Source organism: Bos indicus, chromosome 14 (assembly GCF_029378745.1).
Source record: "Bos indicus isolate NIAB-ARS_2022 breed Sahiwal x Tharparkar chromosome 14, NIAB-ARS_B.indTharparkar_mat_pri_1.0, whole genome shotgun sequence".
Taxonomy (NCBI): Eukaryota; Metazoa; Chordata; class Mammalia; order Artiodactyla; family Bovidae; genus Bos; species Bos indicus.
In genome coordinates this window covers 65,136,531-65,161,749 of record NC_091773.1, presented here as the reverse complement: position 1 = coordinate 65,161,749, position 25,219 = coordinate 65,136,531, and the positions used below count along the sequence as shown (strand labels likewise).

At 36.5% G+C, this 25,219-nt stretch overlaps 1 protein-coding gene across 20 annotated transcripts in view; it reads left to right on the top strand.

The window, feature by feature from the left end:
* Positions 1 to 25,219, top strand: part of VPS13B (vacuolar protein sorting 13 homolog B) — an 807,303-nt gene that overhangs the window by 409,020 nt on the left and 373,064 nt on the right. For 17 of the 20 annotated variants that reach the window (XR_011570715.1, XM_070803099.1, XM_070803104.1 and 14 more), the window contains one exon: positions 4,536 to 4,739. The exons of 1 other annotated variant lie outside the window; for it this stretch is intronic. Coding sequence is in view for 17 of the 19 variants with exons in the window: in XM_070803099.1 (XP_070659200.1) it covers positions 4,536 to 4,739 (204 nt within the window). In the remaining 2 variants the exon portion in view is untranslated. Of the gene's footprint in view, positions 1 to 2,870; positions 2,965 to 4,535; positions 4,740 to 6,042; positions 6,910 to 25,219 lie in introns of those variants that run through there. 2 more of the 20 variants (XR_011570716.1, XM_070803111.1) reach the window with 2 other exon arrangements.

Sequence of the window (25,219 nt, the reverse complement as noted above, 5' to 3'; positions counted from 1 at the left end):
AAAACTCTTTTCAGAAATGGGCTTCCCTGGTGGCTCAGATAGTAAAGAATCTGGCTGCAGTGCAGGAGACCGGGTCTTGATCCCTGGGTTGGGAAGATCCCCTGGAGAAGGGAATGGCCACCCTCACCAGTATTCTTGCCTGGAGAATTCCATGGACAGAGGATCCTGGCAGGCTGTAGTAGATGGGGTCACCAAGAGTTGGACACTACTGAGCCATTAACAGTTGCAGTTTTCAGAAATACATATACTAAGGAAATGTAATTTTATTAACAATTATTTATTTTATTATTTTATAAATACTCAAAATCTTTGCAAATACTATTTGATATCCTTGTGTGCCAGATTAACCTAAATTTTAATGGTAAAACATGAGACTCCAAATAAACCCCTTTTTGTGAGTGATTGCTTTAGCCTGTATTCCAGGCTCCCTCTGGATTCTGTCAAAATTACAGATGATGACTTGATTTTTTTTCCCTTTAGCAGTGCATTTAGCAGATATTTATTGAGTGCTACATATAGGCTAGAAATGAGGGGGGAAAGATTAGTAAGATAAACACATGAAGAAGGCCATGCCTATGCACATCATAATCCAACTGTTGAAAGCCGCAGATAAAGAACATATCTTGAAGGTATGAGAAAAAGAGAAAAAATGACACATTACATGCAAGAGGACTGAATTTTTATTGTTCGCTTACTTCTCATAGGAAACTGTAGGGATCAAAAGATCAACATCATTAAATTATGAAAAATTTGTATAAAGCCTCTCAACTCAAAATTCTAAATAAAAAATACGTAACATTTATGAATGAAGACAAAATAAAAGCAGTTTTTGTATGAAAGAATCTGTCACCAGTAGAACTACACTGTAAGAAATCCTAAAGGAAATCCTTCATGCTGAAGGGAAATGAAACCAGATGTTTGAGCAACTTTTCAAATGTTTATTGGCCATTGAGTTTGCTCTTTTATAAATTGATAGTTCATTTTGTTTACATTAATTTGTATTTTCCTAATTATTAATGCAGATGGACAGATTTTCATTGTTTATTGGCCACTTAATTTGCTCTTTTATGAGTTATTTCATATCATTTACTTAATTTTTCTGTTAAATTTCTTAGCAGTTTGAAGAGCCTCCTTATATTCTATAAATTCAGACCCTGTAATACTGCTTTAACGTTTATGGCATTTTTGGCCAAAAATCTTTAATCTTTCTTAGTGAAGTATACCTATAAAACTTTTTTGGAGGGGGGTGTCCTGGCTTCTAAAGTGTTGCGGGCCCTAAAATACAAACACGTGTTTGTATTATAATAATACGTGTAAGATCCCTAAAATTTCTTTTACTGTTTTTATTTAAGATTAATGACCCTAAATAAACATCTTTCTTATGAGAGGTTTCTCACTAGCTAATCTGGGGTTTTTTTGTGTGTTTCCCATTTATTTTTTTCTGAAGTACTTCTTATCCTTTTTTGTGCTATGGACTTCTTTGAGAATGTTATAAAAGCCTTTCCCCCAGAACAGTGTATATGTCTACTAAATTTTACATGCGCTGTCAGAAACTTTGTGGACTTTGGATTATAGCCCAGTGTATACGCTTCTTGATTCTATTCAATTCCTTCTTCCATACCATTTTTTAATTTGTTAGAATGACATCAGAAGTGTTTGCAATACACATTAATTAATTTGGTTCATTATTGCTTAGAGCTCTCGGGTATATATACTTTAAAATATAGTGCAATCTCTGTATATAGGGCACACCTAAAACAGATTTATTGTCATGTCTGAATTTGTTGTAGATCCTTGTATCAGCTGCAGAGACCTAAACCTCTGTATAAGTTCTAGAAATTATTCATTGCCAGTCAAAGCCTTGGACACTATAAATATTTAACCTGGTTGAATCAAAGTATTTGTTCATAGGAGTGATTTCCATCAACCTTGACTTTCATCTTAAATATTTTACCAGTTACTCCATTTCCTTTAATGTCTTTAGGAACTCAGTGGTAAAGAATCCACTTGCCAATGCAGGAGATGTGGGTTCGATCCCTGTGTGGGGAATATCTGCTGGAGACAGAAATGACGACCCATTCCAGTATTTTTGCCCAGGAAATCCCATGCACAGAGATTACCTGGCAGGCTACAGTCCATGGGGTTGCGAAAGAGTTGGACATGACTGAAGTGACTAAATTACAGCAGCATAAATACAATAAACTGCACATGCTTAGGTTACCTAATTTGATAACATTCGGCTAGTGTACCCGTGAAATCACCTTCACAGTCGAGATAATGCGTCATCCTCAAAAGTTTGTTTGTGCCCCTTTGTTATTCTCCCTTTTACTCCTCCCCTAGTTCCAGGTAATCACTGATACTGTTACTGATTAATTTTCATTTGCTCGGATTCTGTATAAATGGAATCATTACAGGTGTGCTCTCTTGCTCTCTCTTGCCTAGCTTCCTTCATTCAGTATTGTGATTTTGAGATTAATCCATGTTTTTGCATGAATCTATAATTTATTTTTTTTATTCCTAAGTATTCTGTTGTACTGTTGGTTAACTTACTAGTTAGCATTTGAGATTTTTTCTAGGTTTAGACTCTTAGAAATAAAACTGCTATGAATAGTTTTTTATAGGTCTTTGTGTGGACATAGATTTTAATTTTTCTTGGGGAAACTTAGGAAATGATTCACACATATGGTAGATATGTCTTTTTCAGAAACTGACAAACTGTATTCTAAATTTTGTTTTTTGTCAGAGTAAATGAGAATTTTAGATACTCTACATCTTTACTGATACTTGGTCTGGTTATACTTTTTAATTTCAGATGTCTTAATAGGTCGTTAGTAGTAGCTCATTGTGGCTTTTGTGGGTATATTTTTCAGTACAGCTTGAAGGATATGAGTTGAACATTTATCTTCAGAATTTTTGCCTTATTTTTTTAAACCTCTGAATTGAGGAAGCCTGGATTCTGTGATTGTAAGTTTCCTCTTTGAAAATAATGATACTTTTCAAGTTTATTTCATTGCTTATTTGGCATGCTGAATACACAGTATACTTGGTGACATTCATATACAATTATTTAATGGTTAGAGTTAAAGGAAATCAGAAGTAGTGACAATAAAGGCAGCATCTGTTCTCTTAAGTAAATAAAGTTTATGCCCTGAAAAGTATTTAGAAACCATTTATACTTTCTTTATGTGTCAGTTCTAATTATTTAAGAAAAAGTAAAATCTTTTTAAAAATTTGGTTTGGAAGAAAATGATTTCTTTTTAGAGAATACTAATGATTATGAAAGCCAAAAGGAATTAAACTAAAAATTTTCTAACAGCTCTTTTCCAGGAATGCTAGCCATTAGATTTTTTTTTTTTTTTTTAAACAAAAAGAGCTATAACCTGAGACTGGAGACTTCACCACACAAAAAGCAAGAAAAAACTGTAACCCATGTACTGTTTTATATCAAATAAGGATTGACAACACTGTTTTTAGGCATCTGTTCTGCCCACATAAGAAGCCAGCTTTATCATCTGGATGTGTCCTGGGGCTGAAACTTTTTATAAATATGAGAATTTCTTTCTTTCTTTCTTTCTTTTTTTAATGGCAAGCAGAATATGGTATCCAGCTGTGGATTTGCTTATATATTGTGTTTGCATTTTTCCCCCTAGGCTTCTTTTATACAGTATATGGCAATATGTTGTCATACAAATTCCATGATTAATGCTTATTTATGAAATCTTATGTAAATATCTTAGAACTTAGTCAAACAACGTGCAAGTTAAACAGTTTTGTTTTTTTTTTTTTTTTCCTGGATATAGGAATGACAAATCTGAGGGGAATAGTAGGTTGGATAGTTTATGTTCTTTATCTATAGAAAAGTCTCATATAACATTTTCCTTTTACTATTCTCTGTTATATCTTTTCTCTTTACTGTATTTTGCTGGGTAAGAAATCCACTTTCAGATTTATTCTTCAGAAAATAGAGAAAATTTAAACTGTAAATAATTCAAAAATAAGAATGACAATTATATATTACTAAATAGTCATATATAATAGGATATATTTGATTTCTAATTTTTGATCCTGAGGACTCTGTTTAAGAGGCATTTATTTGTGATTCTATTAGTCATTTATTGAAAGAAATCTGTCTCATCATAAGCTGTTGTATTAGCATTTAATTTTATTATATGATTTTCCCACAAAAATGCTAACTTGCTATAAAATATCAAGTTATAAATATGGGACCAATTTTAAGTATGATTAAATTTATTATATCTGTCTCAAATTCATGGTTAAATGTTTAATATTTGGATTATTTGTCTATATCATCAGAATGATGGTATCATGATAATATGTATATAATAGCATATATTAATATATAATAATAGATCATGATATAGTACTATAATCAATGATTTACTGATAGATTTTTATTTCATGTATTCTTATTTCTGTGGACTTAGTTTTAAGTTTCTCACATTGAGTATTTTAGTCAGTTTTGACCAGAAGTTGAAAGATTTGTTTTTGCTTTTTATTTTTTTCCTTCTGCTTAGGTTCAGCTCTTATATGAGTTAACAGATATCATGAATAAAGTCTGGAATAAGATTCAGAAGAGAGGCAGTCTCAGTTCTTCTTCCGCTTACCCGGAGTCCGTGGTGGGGCCTTTCCCTAGCTCTCCAGTTAGAAGCAGTATAGGCACAGCTCCTCCAGATAATAGCACATGTAGCCCATCTGCTGACATTGGAACTACTACTGAGGTAAGTGTTTCTGAAAAATTGTGTTAGTAAATGAAGGGTGATATATATATACCACAGAGTTCTATGTCAGGATTGAGAATGAAGATGACCTTACCTCTGTGGAAGCTGATGAGTTTAGAGGCTCATGAGGTACTATGGTAGCTATGGCTGTGTGTTACTGTTTCTCTTAGGTTCAAGGATTTTCATCACTTTCAGTAGACAGTGGGATAGTTCACGAAAGTAGAGGTTCTGTGAAATGGCAAAAACTAAGGCACAGTAAATGTAGGGTTTTTCAGAAGTATGGAAACTTAGAAGCTGACTGCAAAAGAGGCTCAGAACCAGAGTGTCTTTATTATCTTTAGATTGTGATTTTCAATCTTGACCAATGCAAAGTTCTCTCCTGATCATAGAAATCTTCCTTTACATTTTTCACATTGTGACCTCACCCAATATATCTGTGCCCTTTTTATAACAAATATTTTCAAAGCCCCTCCTTTACTATCCTAAAATGAAAATAAACATAACCTGCATATACATGTTTTCAAAAGTATTCTGAATAAAATATAAAGAATTAAAGTATAGTAAATTATTATTGTAATATGTAAATGCTCAGGCATGGTTACATTAGAAGTTGAAATGCAGTTGCCAGGTACATATAATTATTGTGAATGTATCTGATGCAAACATACTTGTACAGGACTATTAAATGCTGCAAGTGGGACCATTGTTGGTGTGATTTTCTGAAATAACGCAAACTTGATAAAGTTTCAAAGAAAAGAAATTTTTTGTTCTTTTCAGTAGTTGCATTTCTGGAGCTCTTAATATATACTAAGTGTCAGTCACTTAGTCTTGTCTGACTATTTGCAACTGACCCCATGGACCACAGCCTACCAGACTCCTCTAGTCCATGGGATTCTCCAGGCAAGAATACTGGAGTGGGTTGCCATTTCCTTCTCCAATATATACTAAAATCATGCATAAATACAAAAGATACTGTTTTTAGATTTAAAACAGAATTTAATGCTCAAATATTTACTTATAAACAGGATTTTCACCTACTTCAATCACTGTCAGATAATCTTCTCCATTTTGGCTGATTTTGGTATTGACCATCTAGTGATGTCCTTGTGCAGATTTGTCTCTTGAGTTGTTGGAAAAGGTTGTTGCTCTCTTGACAAAATTCTATTAGCCTTTGCCCATCTTCATTTTGTACTCCAAAGCCAAACTTGATGTTATTCCAGGTATCTCTTAACTTCCTACTTTTGCATTCTGATCCCCTATGATGAAAAGGATATGTTTTTGGTGTTAGTTTTATGTCTTGTAGGTCTTCATGGAAACAATCAACTTCAGCTTCTTAGGCATCAGTGGTTGGGGCAGACTTGGATTCCTGTGATGTTGAACAATTTCCCTTGGAAGTGAACTGAGACCATTCTGTCATTTTTGAGATTGCACCCAAGTACTGCATGTTGGAGTAGTACTATTGATATTTGACCCCTGCATAAGCAACTTCTCTATCCTCTATTCCTGCTTATTCCAAATCTTAAGAATCACAATGACCTAAGTGATAGAAGTACTTTTTTTCTCCCCAAATGAAAATCTAAAACTGTTCAGGATATGGAGTCAATGGGACATACCCTTTGGGGGTAAAAACATTGACTTCCTTCTGGAAATTGCAGGGCATGTTCATCTGTATTAAATCTCATAATCAGGGTTACCATGTCCTTCTGTTTAGCTTGGACACAGCACAGTTTTAGAAAGTACCATTTAAATTGTACTTTGTGTGAATGGCAGGTCCTAGATGTATGACCAGCAGGTGTCCATTTCAGATGAGCCCTGTCTTTTCTGAACTTGTGATGTTTTTTAAATATTTCTTTCTAAAAGACTACTCCCAAAATACGTGCGTCCTCATGCTCATCTTAACATTGTTTAATACAGTACTTAGTAAACAGCTGTTTAGTGGGACACTCTCCTTTTTACCAGTGAAGTGCCCAGAGTATTTAACTTCTTTTATCAGTTTCACTTGTATTATCCTTGTCTATCAATGTATCACCGCAAGCTTTTGATTACCAAAGTTTTTCACAAAGTGTATTTTGTGCAATGTCAACATATTGGCTGTGAAAAAAGAAGTCTTTGGTTAAATAAGTTTGGAAAATACTACATTAAAGAAAGTTCTTCATTTTTCAAAACCATATTATATCTGTCTTTGTCTGACTTGCTCAATACAGTAATCTCTTGGTCTCAAGAGCTTTTGCATTGTAAGAACACTATGCATTGTAAGAACTTTACTGCAAGAGCTTTTGGTATCTCTTATATGTGGAATCTAAAAAATGATAGAAATGAACTTATTTACTAAACAGAAACAGACTCACAGAAATAGATAACAAACTGGTTACCAGAAGGGATAATGTGTGGGGGTGGAGACAAATTAGGAGTTTGGGCTTAACATATACCACTGCTGCTACTGCTGCTAAGTCGCTTCAGTCGTGTCCGACTCTGTGCAACCCCAGAGACGGCAGCCCACTAGGCTGCCCTGTCCCTGGGGTTCTCCAGGCAAGAACACTGGAGTGGGTTGCCATTTCCTTCTCCAATGCATGAAAGTGAAAAGTGAAAGTGAAGTCGCGCAGTCGTGTCCGACTCTCTGCTACCCCATGGACTGCAGCCTACCAGGCTCCTCCGTCCATGGGATTTTCCAGGCAAGAGTACTGGAGTGGGGTGCCATTGCCTTCTCCGAACATATACCACTACTATATATAAAATAGTAAACAACAAGAACCTGCTGTATAGCACAAGGAACTATATTCAGTATCTTTTAGTAAGGTATAATGAAAAAGAATCTGAAAAACATATTTGTGTGTGTTTGAATATATATATAAAACTGAATCACCATGCTGTACACCAGAAACTAACACAACATTGTAATTAACTATAAAAATATATACATAGTATATATTTTGTAGTTAGTTACAGTAGTGCTTCCCTACCATTTTCATGTCATTACATACATAGAAGATGATGTTTGCATCTGGAGTAATCAAAAGAATCTCTCAGTCATTGAAAGCTCCATTCACTCTAGGCTCTACTCTAAAACCCTGAGGGCCAAGAGTTCCATGTCCCAGCAAAGTTTTGACACATCTTCTGGTGTCTCTTAGTAAACTCTGAGTCATAGTATTACTTTTATAAATATATTTTTAATATTTTTATAATTGCCTCAGAAAAAGTGTTGATGTTGATGGATTTAAATATAATTGTCACATTGAAATTATTCTATAGTTATATTCTATCCCTTCCCCATTGTAACAAAATCATTTTATAACAGCATAGTGCTACTGTGGTATACCATTTAATTAGTTCAACAAAGTCTTCTTCATGTAGTCAGTGCTAAGAAGAAAATTAAAAGTTTTGTGTGTTCCTAGAGGTGGCATGATTTCCCTAGTGGCTCAGTTGGTAAAGCATCCGCCTAAAATGTGGGAAACCCGGGTTTGATCCATGGGTTGTAAAGATCCTCTGGAGAAGGAAATGGCAACCCACTCCAGTATTTTGCCTGGAAAATCCCACGGATGGAGGAGCCTGGTAGGCTACAGTCCATGGGGTCACAAGAGTTGGACACGACTGAGCAACTTCACTCACTCATTTAGAGGTGGCATGTTAAATATTTAGAAGATTTCTGTGAGTAGAGCTGGCATGGCTGGCCCCACCTCATGCCTGATCAAGGCCTGTCTTGCCTTCCTGGTGGTGTCTCTGCCCGTTGCCCTAATATGGCTCTGATGGAAGTGTTCTTGCCAGGTAGAGCACATAAGAGAGAAGGCAACTGCCCACAGCTCTGTTACAATGGGGTAGCCCAGAAGCAAGTACCATCTTCAAGCAGAGGTCACAATCTTTTGCAGTAGAGAGCCAGACAGTAAACGCTGTCTTTGCATGCCATGTTATCTGTTGCAATCATTCAACTCTGAGCACTTTGCAAGCATTGTTTCTATTAATTCTGAAACCTATATTATGAATTGGTGGTATTATTTCCCTTTTACAATGAAGAATTTGTAACTACAGAGGTTAAGTGACTTGGTTGAGATTGTATAGGTAAGTGGCAAAGCTGAAATGAAAACTTCTGCCTTCTAACTCCAGGGTCCCTAATGTGTGTTATCATATGAATTCTAGAACTTGATTCATTGATAAATTTTTCTTTTAAAAGTAAACTGTTGCCACCAAGTGTAGGTGTGTTCTCCTTTAGCCTGCTCAGGGCTTGAGGTTTTGTGGAGTATTTTTATTCAGTTCTAAAAAATTCTCAGACAACAGCAGGAAAATTCTTTTACATTCCCATTAGTCTTATTTTCTAGAACTTCTCATGTTCTCTCTCTCTGTGCACCACTATTTGTTAGTTGATTTGTATTTGTTTTCTTTTTTCCTGTACTGTCATTAGTGCTTTGTTTTCATTCCAAGGCATTTTCTCAATTCCTTTTTTAATTCCACTTTACCAAGTATCCCTTAAACTATCTAATCCACCTAGTTTCAATCAGTGAGGCAAGTAGGGATTTGGAAGGTGAGAGAAGAGAGAGGTTGGTGTTTTTCTTTCTTGTTCCATCCCTACTTTGGTGCCCCATATGGAAAACATTCACGACATTTGTATAGTTTAGTGAAGCCTCATGTGAGTCGTCTGTTTGACTGAAAAAGCAGCTGTTTTTTGGGTCCAGGCTTTATGTAAATGGCTCCAACCTAGACTCCAGTTTGCCCTGCTGCTGCTGCTGCTAAGTCGCTTCAGTCATGTCCGACTCTGCACGACCCCATAGACAGCAGCCCATCAGGCTCCACCGTCCCTGGGATTCTCTAGGCAAGAACACTGGAGTGGGTTGCCATTTCCTTCTCCAATTCGTGAAAGTGAAAAGTGAAAGTGAAGTCGCTCAGTCATGTCTGACTCTTAGCGACCCCATGGACTGCAGCCTACCAGGCTCCTCCATCCATGGGATTTTCCAGGCAAGAGTACTGGAGTGGGGTGCCATTGCCCTGAGTGAGAATTAAAATGACATTGCTCAAACCTCTACTTGAGTTTGATACCTCCATTTACCACCACAGACTCAGTTCCCATTCATTACTCAGATTTGTGTTTCCTCTTCCATTTCTGACATCTTGAGATTTCCTTTTATTTGTTTCAAGTTTCACTATTTTATGAATCAGAGGAAAGTGACATTCTCATAAGGACAAAGGTGTTGACTAGGAAGGGAAACCACTGGAGATAGTATAGTACCTGGAGCAGTAACACTAGGATGTTATTGCTATAAATAGGCTTAAAGGCGTGGGAAATGGACTAATACTCTGACTTCATATTTTTTTCTTCCTTCCTGTCTCCTGCTGCTGTTCCACAGAACAACTAGAAACCAGAGGACAAGAATATTTGTACATATTGTTCACATAGGTTAGCCTCCCAGATAAACAGTGTATTAATGATTGAAGAAGAACAGATGAAAGAAAAGACAAAATTCTTGTGTTTTATCTAGAATTTCAGTGCTTTTGTGGTAGAAATGGAAAACATGCATTTCAACTTGATCTGCCATGTTACTTGAATTTAAATTTCTTTAACATCTTTGAGTACTGAGAACTGGTCTTTGGGATCTTTGTTTTCCTCATTCTGTCTTGTATGTGTTATATTAGATTCTCAAAATCAATGGTTAACTTTTTTTTGCTGAATATTTTTATGTGGGTAAAATATAAGTAACATTATTTACCATTTTCACCATTTTTATATTTACAATTCAGTGGAATTATTAAATGATATTTAATGCCCCAGCCATAACAACTATCCATCTTCAGAACTATTTCATCATTTCAAACAAAAAGTCTTCTCCCATAAAACAGTGACTCCCCATTTTCCCATCACCATCCTTGATAACCATTATTAATACTTTCTGTTTCTGTGAATTCATCTATTCTGGGAACCTAATATAAGAGGAATTGTAAGTATTTGTATAGCTTATTTTACGTAGTGTAATGTTTTAGAGATTTATTCACATAGTAACATGTATAAGAATTTCATTCCCTTCTATGGCTGATATTCCATTTGCTGATATAGCGTATTTTATTTATCCATTGATCTGTTGATGGACATCTGGGTTATTTCCACCTTTTAGCTATTATGAATAATGTTGTATGAACACTGATATATAAAGGTTGATTAATTCTTAATGAAGTTATTTTGTCCTGAAGATATTGTATGCAATTTGTATGACCTGTGCCTGAGAAACCATTTCAAAACTAATACTAGAAATGCTATTTTAATTTTTTTTACTTAGTGAAATATGTTGATAACTGAGTTATTTATTACATAAGTTAAGGAGTAGAAGAAAGTGAATGTAGAATCATTCAATATACTTTATTTAGTACTGATTTTCTTTATTTAGTACTGATTTTCTTACTAAGAAGAGCACATTTCTGTGGTTTTAATGATTTGCTTACTACCAATATGGATGGTATAGAATTAAGACAGCATATAATACTATCCCTGAATGAATTCAAGCATATTTCTAATTTTGCCAGAAAATGTAGTACCAAAGAGAAAAAAAGTGAAAATTAGAAGTCATTTACTTAGTTTTCATAGTAACTTTGCAAACATAAAAATCGAGTGTTGGTAATTTATTTTCTCTAAGGTGTTTTTTTTTTTTTTTCTCCTGAGGAAAACCAGCTAAATTGTTTCTGCTACTTCCCCACTTTTTGTCATAGACTCTACTTTGTCGGCTTTAAGGATTGCCTCCCTCTAATTTGGGATAACAATTTTACAGAGCTTGACAAGTGAGCAAAGATATTTCTCTTAATTCCATCAGTTTATAGCTATTCTATTGAAAGGGATTGTTGGAAATCTAATTTCTAGAAAATCGAAATGTAGTGAATTTTGGCTAGTGTCACACAAACCAGGTACTGGGCCGACTCATCCAAGTGTGATTCTAAGTTAATGCAGTCGATAGAAAACACTTTGGAAGCAGACAGTTTGAATTTTTATCTCTAAAGTTTATGACCACATTGTGTTTAGTCATTTCAGTTGTGTCCAACTCTTTGTACTGCATGGACTGTAGCCCACCAGGCTCCTCTGTCCATGGGATTCTCCAGGCAAGAATATTGGAGTGGGTTGCCATGCCTTCCTCCAGGGGATCTTCCTGACCCAGGGATCAAACCTGCATCTCCTGAATTGCAGGCAGATTCTTTACCACTGTGCCACCTGGGAAGCCCTGTGATCACATTATTTAACCTCTTCTCTTTAGTTTCATTATCTCTAAAAGTGGAGATAATATTAATATTCATCTCAATATGTTAGTACAAATATTAACTGAGTATCTATGAATGTGGTACATTCCTCTATTTGTATTTTCTTAATTTCAGTAAGATTTTTGTTTTCTTTTTAGAAATCTTTCCCATTTTATTATAGAAGTATTCTTTGGTATTTGGAACTTTTGTTCAGTTGATATGGTTATATACTAGTTTCTTCCTCTTCCTTTAAGGTGACTAGTAACTTTGTTTGATTATCTTTCTTTTTAAAAAAATTTTGTTTATTTTTGGCTGTGCTGGATCTTCATTACTCTGCAGGCTTTTCTCTAGTTGTGGTGAACGGGGGCTACTCTCAAAATGTGGTTCTCAGGCTTCTCATTGCAGTGGCTTCTCTTGTGGAGCACGGGCTCTGGGGCACACAGGCTTCAGTAGTCGTAGCACATGGGCTCAGTAGTTGTGGCTCCCAGGCTCAATAGTTGTTGCACAGACTTAATTGCTCTGCAGCATGTAGGATCTTCCTAGATCAGGGATCAAACCCATGAATCCTGCATTCACAGATAGATTCTTTACCATTGAACCACCAGGGAAGCCCCTGATTTTCAGTATTAAGCTGATCTTGCATCTGGAACAAACCCAAGTTGGCTGTGGTATAGTTTCTTTTTTATATCTTGATGGATTGTGTTTGTTAATATTTTGTTTAGGGTTTGAGTTTGTATAGTCATCAGTAATACTGACCTTTAATTTTTCTTTTACATAAAAACTTTGTTGTATTTTGGTGTCATGGCTATGCTATCTTCATAAAATTATATAGGAAGTGTTCCCTCTTGTTTTACTTATCTACAGAAAATTTGTTTTGTGTGGAAATTCCACAGTCGCTGTATAATAATCAACAAGGTAGTCAACAAGGTAATCCTACTTGAAAAGGCACTTGGGTACCACTCACCCCTTATCTAAACTGGGTCTTAGTTAGGCATTATTTGCATATAGAAGAAGTTTTAGCTTAGGAGACTATTAGGAAAGAGGTAAGGACTGGATAGACAAAAGACACTAATGTTATCATCCTTAAAGGGAGTGAAAGTGAAAGTTGCTCAGTCCTGTCTGACTCATTGTGACCCCATGGACTATACAGTCCTTGGAATTCTCCAGGCCAGAATAATGAAGTGGATAGCCTTTCTCTTCTCGAGGGGATCTTCCCAACCCAGGGATCAAATCCAGGTCTCCCGCATTGCAGGTGGATTCTTTACCAGCCGAGCCACAAGGGAAACCAAAGAATAATGGCGTGAGTAGCCTATCTCTTCTACAGTGGATCTTCCTGACCTAGGAATCACACCAGGGTCTCCTGCATTGCAGATGGATTCTTTATCAGCTGAGTTATCAGGGAAGCCTTAAAGGGAGTATAGGTGCACATCTTGTTCCAGGTTTCCAACTCCAATAATAATACTCTCTATGCCACAGCCTTTGACTGTCTGGATCACAATAAACTGTGGAAAATTCTGAAAGACATGGGAATACCAGACCACCTGACCTGCCTCTTGAGAAATTTGTATGCAGGTCAGGAAGCAACAGTTAGAACTGGACTTGGAACAACAGACTGGTTCCAAATAGGCAAAGGAGAACGTCAAGGCTGTATATTGTCACCCTGCTTATTTAACTTATATGCAGAATACATCATGAGAAACACTGTGCTGGAAGAAGCACCAGCTGGACTCAAGATTGCAGGGAGAAATATCAATAACCTCAGATATGCAGATGACACCACCCTTATGGCAGAAAGTGAAGAGGAACTCAAAAGCCTCTTGATGAAGGTGAAAGAGGAGAGTGAAAAAGTTGGCTTAAAGCTCAGCATTCAGAAAACTAAGATCATGGCATCAGGTCCCATCACTTCATGGGATATAGGTGGGAAAACAATGGAAACAGTGTCAGACTTTGTTTTTTGGGGGGCTCCAAAATCACTGCAGATGGTGACTGCAGCCATGAAATTAAAAGATGCTTACTCCTTGGAAGGAAAGTTATGACCAACCTAGATAGCATATTCAAAAGCAGAGACATTACTTTGCCAGCAAAGGTCCGTCTAATCAAGGCTATGGTTTTTCCAGTAGTCATGTATAGATGTGAGAGTTGCACTGTGAAAAAAGACTGAGTGCCGAAGAATTGATGCTTTTGAACTGTGGTGTTGGAGAAGACTCTTGAGAGTCCCTTGGACTGCAAGGAGATCCAACCAGTCCATTCTGAAGGAGATCAGCCCTGGGATTTCTTTGGAAGGAATGATGCTAAAGCTGAAACTCCAGTACTTTGGCCATCTCATGCGAAGAGTTGACTCATTGGAAAAGACTCTGATGCTGGGAGGGATTGGGGGCAGGAGGAGAAGGGGACGACAGAGGATGAGATGGCTGGATGGCATCACTGACTCGATTGACGTGAGTCTGAGTGAACTCCAGGAGTTGGTGATGGACAGGGAGGCCTGGCGTGCTGCGATTCATGGGGTCGCAAAGAGTTGGACATGACTGAGTGACTGAACTGAACTGATTCATAGAAAATTTTATTTTGCTCATTGATAAAGTAATATTTAATGGTCAAATATTTTGTATGCCACTCTAGTAACCCAGTCTGTATAAAATAAAACTAATGAACATATGTTACAAATGCTAAATAAATACACTGGTATTCTTTTGATACTATGAGATTATGATTTTACATCCCAATTAAGATTTTTATATCAAAGCTTTGTCTCTGGTAAAATATACAATGCAAAATTACCATTTAAACCATTTTTAAGTGTACTATTGTGTGACATTGAGTACATTCAGGTTGTTGTGCCACCATCACCATCAACTGTATCCAGAACTTTAAAAAAAATTTTCCCAACTGAAATGTGGTACGTATCAAACAACAGCTGTTCATTTTATTTATTTTTTTTAATTTTTTTTAAATTTTATTTTATTTTTAAACTTTACATAATTGTATTAGTTTTGCCAAATACTGTTCATTTTTAACATTAAGTCTTCTGATTCATAAACATGGAGCATTTATATGTGCATTTATTTTCTCTTATTGGAGAAGGAAATGGCAACCCACTCCAGTATTCTTGCCTGGAGAATCCCAGGGACAGCGGAGCCTGGTGGGCTGCCGTCTATGGGCAGCCCAGAGTCGGACACACAGAGTTGGACACAACTGAAGTGACTTAGCATTAGCATTATTTCTTTTAGCAATACTTTGTAGTCTTTCACTTCCTGGTTTATGCCTAAGTATTTTACTCTTTTTGATGCTATTATAAATAGAACTGTTTTATTCCTTTTCTGATACTCATTGTTATTGTATAAAAACACAGCTGACTTTTATGTTTGAGTTTGTATATTGATGAGTTTATTAGCTTTAACAGTTTTTTTGTGGAATTTTTAGATTTTATACTTACAAGGTCATGTTGTTAATCAACAGAGAGAATTCTGCTATTTCCTATCCAGTTTTGTTGTCTTTTACTTCTTTTTCATGCCTAATTACTCTGGCTAGGATTTTCAGTAATAATGTTGAATAAGTATTTCACCTAACTTTTTCAATATTAGGTAATATTTTTTAGGTTGAACATAATTTTCTCGGTTGATAATAATTCTGTGTGAAGGCAAACTTCTAGCAGGCTTCAGCTCTAACTAATTTTGTTCAAATAGCAAGAGATGTAATGAAAGTTTGGCACTGTTTTTTTTTTCTGTTTCTGTGTTGTGCTTTTTATGCTATTTTTTTCATCTGAAATAAATGTTAAGTCAAACATTATGAGTTAGAGGTAATTTACCTCTCACTGAGAGGCTTTCATTAACTGAGAAGAAACAATGCTAAATGATGATTATATTGTTTCAGTACCATCCATACTTGATGTGGGGTATAAACTTTCCACTATCACCCTATTACCTATTATCTTTTTTATCGTAGCATGACTCTAATTTAAACAACCAGTACCAACTTTGTACCCGTGGTATAGAATAGCTTTGAAACTAGTTAAAAGCTACTTAAAAGGTTCTTTTAATATGTGGATATTAAATGATTTAGAAAATCAACTCATTTTGACCAAATGAAATCTGACTTATTATGATACAGGGCATCAGATCAGATCAGATCAGTCGCTCAGTCGTGTCTGACTCTTTGCGACCCCATGAATCGCAGCACGCCAGGCCTCCCTGTCCATCACCAACTCCCGGATTTCACTCAGACTCATGTCCGTCGAGTCAGTGATGCCATCCAGCCATCTCATCCTCTGTCGTCCCCTTCTCCTCTTGCCCCCAAGCCCTCCCAGCATCAGAGTCTTTTCCAATGAGTCAACTCTTCACATGAGGTGGCCAAAGTACTGGAGTTTCAGCTTTAGCATCATTCCTTCCTAAGAAATCCCAGGGCTGATCTCCTTCAGAATGGACTGGTTGGATCTCCTTGCAGTCCAAGGGACTCTCAAGAGTCTTCTCCAACACCACAGTTCAAAAGCATCAATTCTTCAGCACTCAGCCTTCTTCACAGTCCAACTCTCACATCCATACTTGACCACAGGAAAAACCATAGCCTTGACTAGACGAACCTTTGTTGGCAAAGTAATGTCTCTACTTTTGAATATGCTGTCTAGATTGGTCATAACTTTCCTTCCAAGGAGTAAGCATCTTTTAATTTCATGGCTGCAGTCACCATCTGCAGTGATTTTAGAGCCCCAAAAAATGAAGTCTGACACTGTTTCCACTGTTTCCCCATCTATTTCCCATGAAATGTTAGGACCAGATGCCATGATCTGAGTTTTCTGAATGTTGAGCTTTAAGCCAACTTTTTCACTGTCCACTTTCACTTTCATCAAGAGGCTTTTGAGTTCCTCTTCACTTTCTGCCATAAAGGTGGTGTCATCTGCATATCTGAGGTTATTGATATTTCTCCCGGCAATCTTGATTCCAGCTTGTGTTTCTTCCAGTCCAGTGTTTCTCATGATGTGCTCTGCATATAAGTTAAATAAACAGGGTAACAATATACAGCCTTGACATACTCCTTTTCCTATTTGGAACCAGTCTGTTGTTCCATGTCCAGTTCTAACTGTTGCTTCCTGACCTACATATAGGTTTCTCAAGAGGCAGGTCAGGTGGTCTGGTATTCCCATCTGTTTCAGAATTTTCCACATTTTATTGTGGTCCACACAGTCAAAGGCTTTGGCATAGTCAATAAATCAGAAATAGATGTTTTTCTGGAACTCTCTTGCTTTTTCCATGATCCATCGGATGTTGGCAATTTGATCTCTGGTTCCTCTGCCTTTTCTAAAACCAGGGCATAGAGATGTGTATATTCATTGTCACTATAAATGCATTTCTATGTAAATTCATAATATAATGAATTCATATTTTCAGTTTTTTTCTGTCTTTTGTTTTAAACATAATTCTTTTATCAGTTCAGTTCAGTAGCTCAGTTGTGTCCGACTCTTTGTGGCACCATGGACTGCAGCACGCCAGGCTTCCCTGTCTATCACCAGTTCCTGGGGCTTACTCAAATTCATGTCCTTTGAGTCGCTGATGCCATCCAGCCATCTCATCCTCTGTCGTCCCCTTCTCCTCCTGCCCCCAATCCCTCCCAGCATCAGGGCCTTTTCAAATGAGTCAGTTCTTCTCATCAGGATGCCAAAGTATTGAAGTTTCAGCTTCAGGGTAAGTCCTTTCAGTGAATATTCAGGACTGGTTTCATTTAGGATTGACAGGTTATATCTCCGTGTTATCCAAGGGTCTCTCAAGAGTCTTCTCCAACACTGCAGTTCAAAAGCATCCATCCTTCGGCGCTCAGCTTTCTTTATAGTCCAACTCTCATATCCATACAAGACTACTGGAAAAACGAGAGCTTTGACTAGACAGACCATTGTTGGCAAAGTAATGTCTCTGATTTTTAATATGCTATCTTGGTTGGTCATAGCTTTTCTTCGAAGGAGCAAGCGTCTTTTAATTTCATGGCTGCAGTCACCATCTGCAGTGATTTGGGAGTCCAGAAAAATAGTCTCTCACTGTTTCCACTGTTTCCCCGTCTATTTGCCATGAAATGATGGGACCAGATGCCATGATCTTAGTTTTCTGAATGGTGAGTTTTAAGCCAGGTTTTTCACTCTCCTCTCACTTTCGTCTACAGGCTCTTTAGTTCCTCTTCACTTTCTGCTATAAGGGTGGTATCATCTGCATATCTGAGGTTATTGATATTTTTCCCGGCAATCTTGATTCCAGCTTGTGCTTCATCCAGTCCAGCATTTTGCATGATGTACTCTGCATATAAGTTAAATAAGCAGGGTGACAATATACAGCCTTGATGCATTCGTTTCCTGATTTGAAACCAGTCTGTTGTTCCATGTCTAGTAAAATTCTTTTATATTATTTATCAAATCTTTTATCTGAATCTTGAGAGTTTAATCATACTGTTACATTTGTAATTCTTGCTCTTAGTAGACTGTTTCTCTATGTTTTTCGTGCTCTTCTATTCAGAGTTCTTCCACTAGTGGGACTTCATGAGACTCTTTCATAGTATTTGAGGGCCTGTTCCCCAATAGGGATTTCATGAATTTTCTTCTCTGAGGGACTCAAAAGGCCATCACTAACCTGAGACCCTTTAATTATTAACTTCTTAGTTGGATGTTTTTTGAAACTTTTTTGTAGTGTGAAGTCAAGCCCTCAAACCTATGTGTAACCCAGAGTTGTGTTTAAAAAGTCTCAAAGGTAACTTTTTTCTACTACTTAGGCTAAGACAGATACTGCTTTTTGGAGGGATTTGTTCTGTTGTTTTTTCTAGTTTCTTAAATTGGGTACTTAACTTAATTTGCTGTTATTTAGTTGCTAAGTCATGTCCATCTCTTTTTATGACTCATGGACTATAGCTTGTCATCCTCCTCTATCCATGGAATTTTCCAGGGAAGAATATACTGGAGTGGCTTGCATTTCCTTTTCCATAATATCTTCTTGACCCAGGGATCAAACTCATGTCTCCTGTATTGTTAGATGGAATCTACCTCTGAGCCAGCAGGGAAGCCCCAAAGCATGCATTGACCTTTACCATCAGATGAAATTAGTACTTTATTAATTAGGATTGATAATTTTTTTTTTATCAACAGGGTTCTTATGTGGCACACTGGAACAAGTAATAATGAAGCAGTCTGGTTTTTGAAACTCATATTCATAATTGCCAAAGTTCATTTCCCAGATTAGTACTTTCACTCAGTTCTTTATACTTACTCATCTTAATGTAATGGACTCTTAGAAAAACATGGTTTCTCACAATTCAAGTTCCAAAAATACTGAACCAGCTGCTAAAGTCTTTCTTCCTTGAGTTGCCTTTTGTCAGAGAAACACAGAGATGGCAAGATGGAAAGGAGTATGGAAGGATGAAAGGAAGGGTAGAGGGGGGAAACGAGGGAAGGAAAAGAGACGGAAGGGTGGGAGAAAGGGAGGAAAGCAACAGGTTGGCTCCAGAAATACAACTGCAGTTCAGAACAGAGAAAGAGAGTTGCTAGAGAGAGTTAACATAAGATAAATATACATGGTATAATGGGCATGTACATGAAGTTTTATATATACAAAATAATGCCCACTGTTCAAACTGGTTTTTTAAAAGAAAGTTGCCCAGGGCCATAAAAGGGCTATCATACTTCAAAACCTTTTTTTTCATTATTCTATAAAATAATCATGCTAATATAGATGCGGATACTTAATAGTGTTCAGCATTTTTTAAAAATTAAGCTTTTAATACTCAAGTCTTTTATCCTTAAAGAACTTTATAATATTGAATATTTAAATTGGAGGATGAACATGTACATACTCATAATACATAGGTGGACTGGGAAATTTAACCCATAACTTCATTATTGCTTCCCAGAGAAAATTCCTTATTACACAGAAGGGGGAGCAAATATTTGCTATATAACAAGTTATCCCTGGGACAGTAATTATTACCAGGGACCCAAAGTAAGACTTTACTTGTATACTTGAAAAACATACTTCAGTGTATTTCAGCTGGTTTAGGTTGTCAAAAATTTGTGTTCAGGAAGATGTTCAAAAACTATATAATCATCTTTTGAAATATTATGCCGTTTAGCTTGCAAAATCAGTTCAGTTCAGTCACTAAGTCATGTCGGACTCTTTGCGACCCCATGGACTGCAACACGCCAGGCTTCCCTGTCCATCACCAACTCCCGCAGCTTGCTCAAACTCATGTCCATCGAGTCAGTGATGTCATCCAACCATCTCATCCTCTGGTGTCCCCTTCTCCTCCTGCCTTCAGTCTTTCCCAGCATCAGGGTCTTTTCCAGTGAGTCAGTTCTTTACATCAGGTGGCCAAAGTATTGGCGTTTCAGCTTCAGCATCAATCCTTCCAATGCATATTCATGACTGATTTCCTATAGGATTGACTGGTTGGATCTCCTTACAGTCCAAGGGACACTCAAGGGACTTCTCCAACACCCCAACAATAAAAAGTGCCTTTAAAAGTGCTAGTAGTTTGATAATTTGTTTTTAATGACAACCAAGCGGCACTGTGGTAAAGAATCAACCTGCTAACATCTCCAGGAGACACAGTGCATGCAGATTCGATCCCGGGATCAGAAAGATCTTCTGTGGAAGGAAATGGCCACCCACTCCAGTATTCCTGCCTGGAAAATCCCATGGGCAGAAAAGCCTGGTGGCCTACAGTCCATCAAGCCGCCAAGAGTCGGGCACTACTGAGCGCACACACACACACAAAGCAAATATACATGCATTACACAAATACATATTTGCATAGTTCCCTTATAAATACATAAACTATATTGGAAGCTGTCCTAATTATATAAAATGTTAATTTGAATCTGGCTTTTCAGTTTTTTCCGTGAAAGTATAATAGGAAGGACAGCTATTATGAATAGGTATAGTTGGGAAGATCTTCTAGAGAAGGAAAAGGCAACCCACTGCAGTATTTCTGCCTGGAAATCCCATGGACCGAGGCACCTGATAGGCTAGTCCATCAGGTCGCAAAAGAGTGGAACACAACTTAGCAACTAAACAACAAACATTGTGTTGATGAAATTAAATCTGTCCAAGTAAGTTGTGATTTTGCTGCTGCTGCTAAGTCGCTTCAGTCGTGTCTGACTCTGTGCGACCCCACAGACGGCAGCCCACCAGGACCCGCCGTCCCTTGGATTCTCCAAGCAAGAACACTGGAGTGAGTTGCCATTTCCTCCTCCAGTGCATGAAAGTGAAAGTGAAGTCTCTCAGTTGTGTCTGACTCTTAGTGACCCCATGGACTGCAGCCTACCAGGCTCCTCCGTCCATGGGATTTTCCAGGCAAGAGTACTGGAGTGGGGTGCCATTGCCTTCTCCCAGTTCTGATTTTAGGCAAACCATTAAGCATTTTTTCATTTTAACTTTCTCTTATTTATTTATAATGTCTTTGAAATGTCATCTTTATCCACAGCATTTTAAAGAAACAATTTTGAAGCTTTAGAAAAATATAGAATGCTGAATAAATGCTAGAATATTGATTTTAGAGTTCAACAAAGGTAAAAATTGACAGATTAACCACTAATGTTGAAATCTTAGGGTCATATAAAAATTTGAATTGTATTTTTTAATTGATTCTGGAATTAAAATTACTTCAGCAACCTAGATCTTTAAAAAAAATCCAGCATGATCTATATTGTATACCATGGTATATAGCCAATATTTTATAATAACTTTAAATGGAGTATAATCTATAAAATATTGAATCACTATATTGTATATCTGAAACTAATATAACATTATAAATCAACTGTACTCCAGTTATAAATATATATATTTCCAGAAAACAATCCATCATGAAGTGATTCATAGACTCCAGTAATTATTTAAAATGCATTTATTGTCAGTTAAATCCAAAGTGAAAATTTGGGCTAGGGCACAAAATGATTGATGGTGGTCTAAAGGTACAAATTTCCAGTTATAAAATAAATAAGCTATAGTGATGTAATGTGCACTATGGTAACTGTATTTAATAGTACCGTATTGAATTTTCAAAGTTATAGTTCTTAGAAGTTCTCATCACAAGAAAAATAATTTATGACTGTGAAAATGGATGACAACAGGATTTACTGTAGTCATTTCACAATGTATATATAAATATAGAATCATTATGTTTTATACCTGAAACTTATATTATTATATGTCAGTATATCTCCAAAAAACAGAGAGAGAAGTTGTTTGGTATCAACTAATGTAGCAAATCTATTGTTAGTTTTTCAGTTATTTAAATGCAGGTAACCTAAGCAGTAATCTACCTCCAACTACTATTTTTGACAAGCTTTTAAAAAGGAAGTTTGAGACTGTTCTATACATCAGTGTCTCTTTTGCTGTCTCATACACCGGGTTATTGTTACCATCTTTCTAAATTCCATATATATGCGTTAGTATACTGTATTTATGTTTTTCCTTCTGGCTTACTTCACTCTGTATAATAGGCTCCAGTTTCATCCACCTCATTAGAACTGATTCAAATGTATTCTTTTTAATGGCTGAGTAATACTCCATTGTGTATAGGTACCACTGCTTTCTTATCCATTCATCTGCTGATGGACATCTAGGTTGCTTCCATGTCCTGGCTATTATAAACAGTGCTGCGATGAACATTGGGGTACACGTGTCTCTTTCCCTTCTGGTTTCCTCAGTGTGTATGCCCAGCAGTGGGATTGCTGGATCATAAGGCAGTTCTATTTCCAGTTTTTTAAGGAATCTCCACACTGTTCTCCATAGTGGCTGTACTAGTTTGCATTCCCACCAACAGTGTAAGAGGGTTCCCTTTTCTCCACAGGACTCTGTGGGAGAGGGAGAGGGTGGAAAGATTTGGGAGAATGACATTGAAACATGTAAAATATCATGTAAGAAACGAGATACCAGTCCAGGTTCTATGCACGATACTGGATGCTTGGGGCTAGTGCACTGGGACGACCCAGAGGGATGGTATGGGGAGGGAGGAGGGAGGAGGGTTCAGGATGGGGAGCACATGTATACCTGTGGCGGATTCATTTTGATATTTGGCAAAACTAATACAATTATGTAAAGTCTAAAAATAAAATAAAATTAAATTAAAAAAAAATAAGGAAGTTTAGTTTGAACTTTTTTACTCAAGTACTATTTTAAGAATGTCTCGTAGTTTTAAATTTCTTCCTCAAAATAAACTTATTTCATTAAATGTTTGTCTTTAAATGATTTTATCTTCAACATTTAGGATGAAAATGTTATTTAAAATGTAAGATTTCTAGCATTTTTAATGTCATCTACTTAATTGAATAAGGCCGTACGTATAGCAGGTTATTGTTCAGCCTTCGCATGTAAATCAGCACAATAGTTTGTTGTTTGAAATGCTTTTATCATTTCAAAATAATCATGCCAGAAGATGTCGCTAGCTCTTGCTGTCCTGTGTGACTCTTTGTGAACCCATAGACTGTAGCCTGCAAGGCTCCTCTGTCCATGGGATTTTCCAGGCAAGAATACTGGAATGGGTTGCCATTTCCTCCTCCAGGGGATCTTCCTGACCCAAGGATTGAACCCGTATCTTCTGCACTGCAGGTGGATTCTTTACCACTGAATCACTGGGGAAGTCCTAGAAGATGTCTTTAAGTTTTCAATTGTTGGCTTATTTTTTTTAATTCAAATAGTTTTATTATATAAATATAATCCATTAATCTGAGGTCACCTTATATTTGTTGTGCTTATTTATATTTCTGTATATTTACATTTCTAATTAATTATTTGCATTCCAAAAATATATAAAGTTTAAAAACACTAAGGTATTTCTAAGTAGGGTCAAAACTACTATTATTTTTAAATTATTTTGACTATAAAGAATTCACTATAAATGAATCTGGCTTAAAAAAGCTCACTCCTAACAATTGTTTGTATTAAGTAGAAGAGAAGTATTTGATTGTATGATCCTGTGATGATTTATACTTCAAACACTGAGCCATTCTTTTTATGTTGAAATGTTGATAAGGAGCAATATACTTTTCAGTGGATATAGTCCTAGCCTCCTGAATCCTGATCTGAGTGGTGGTCGAGGAACAAATATGAGTGACAGGCTTAAGTACTGAGCTTAAAACAGTTAATTTTTCCCACCCTTCACAGTGGAATGATGAGAGCATAGGTAGTGGAAACCACAGCAGGCCACTTGGTACTGTTGACTTAAGTACAAACAGCAGTGGAAGTGTATAGCCCTTTGGGAAGCTTTGTGACTGAACAAGAATGCTGGAGTTATTTTGATAAGAGAGCCGCAGTGTAGCCAAAAGTCTGATCATCCCTGAGCTCTGAAACAGGCCAAGGATGAAGAACTGAAGCGTTTGCTCTTCCAGATGAACAAAGATACATTCAGTTAGCAAAATAAACTCAGTATTTTAGTCAATTTGCAACAAAATGGTGAAAGAATTGAACTGTATATTTTAAACCTTGGCATAAAGACCTGTGGGAAAATAGTCAGCATCTCCAATTCTGGCTCAATTTTTGCTGTACATTTAGAAATTGAACAGAAAATGAGTGCACAGACATATTTAACAATACCACACAAAATGTTGTAAATCCAAAATGAAAACTGAAACTACATGAAGAAGGAGAGCAAAACTCTCTCTTAGGAGTGCTTGCTTATTGAATTTGAAGCCACAGTTTTCTTAGCGTTCCTGCTCAGTATACTTAGTAGTGTTAAAAATCAAGGTCTTGTTGATTTGAGATTTTTTTTTTTCCCCTGTAATTTCCATTCTTGAGGTTATAATGTTCTTCTGAGTGTTAGAGCGAGAATTTAATCTCTGAGTTCTTCTGCTCAAAGAACCAATTCATAGAGAAAGGCATACTGACTACATTATGTAGTCTTTTACTGAATTTGACTTTGTAAAATGTGTCTTTCTCTGGTATTAGTTTGTGCTTTTCATTAGATGTTGTGTTACTTTAGACAGCTAATGAAAAATCTTCATTTGTATATAGCTTCTCAAATTCTAGGAATTTCAATTTTAGTAGATTTAGGACCATTTATTTTTATTTTGGGGAAATAAAAATAAATTTATTTTTTATTTTTGGGGGGAAAACGTTTAGATGAAAACATCTATATTTATTTTGGGGAAAAAGTTTAGATGCAAACATCACCAGCAATGAGCAGTTTGCTTTTCTTGGTGTAATTGAACAAATAATGATTATACTGTTTTCAGGTGTTAAGACTATAATTTTCTGTCACACTAAATCACAGGACACTATTGCTTTGCTGTGCTTGGTGCCTAGTGAACATGT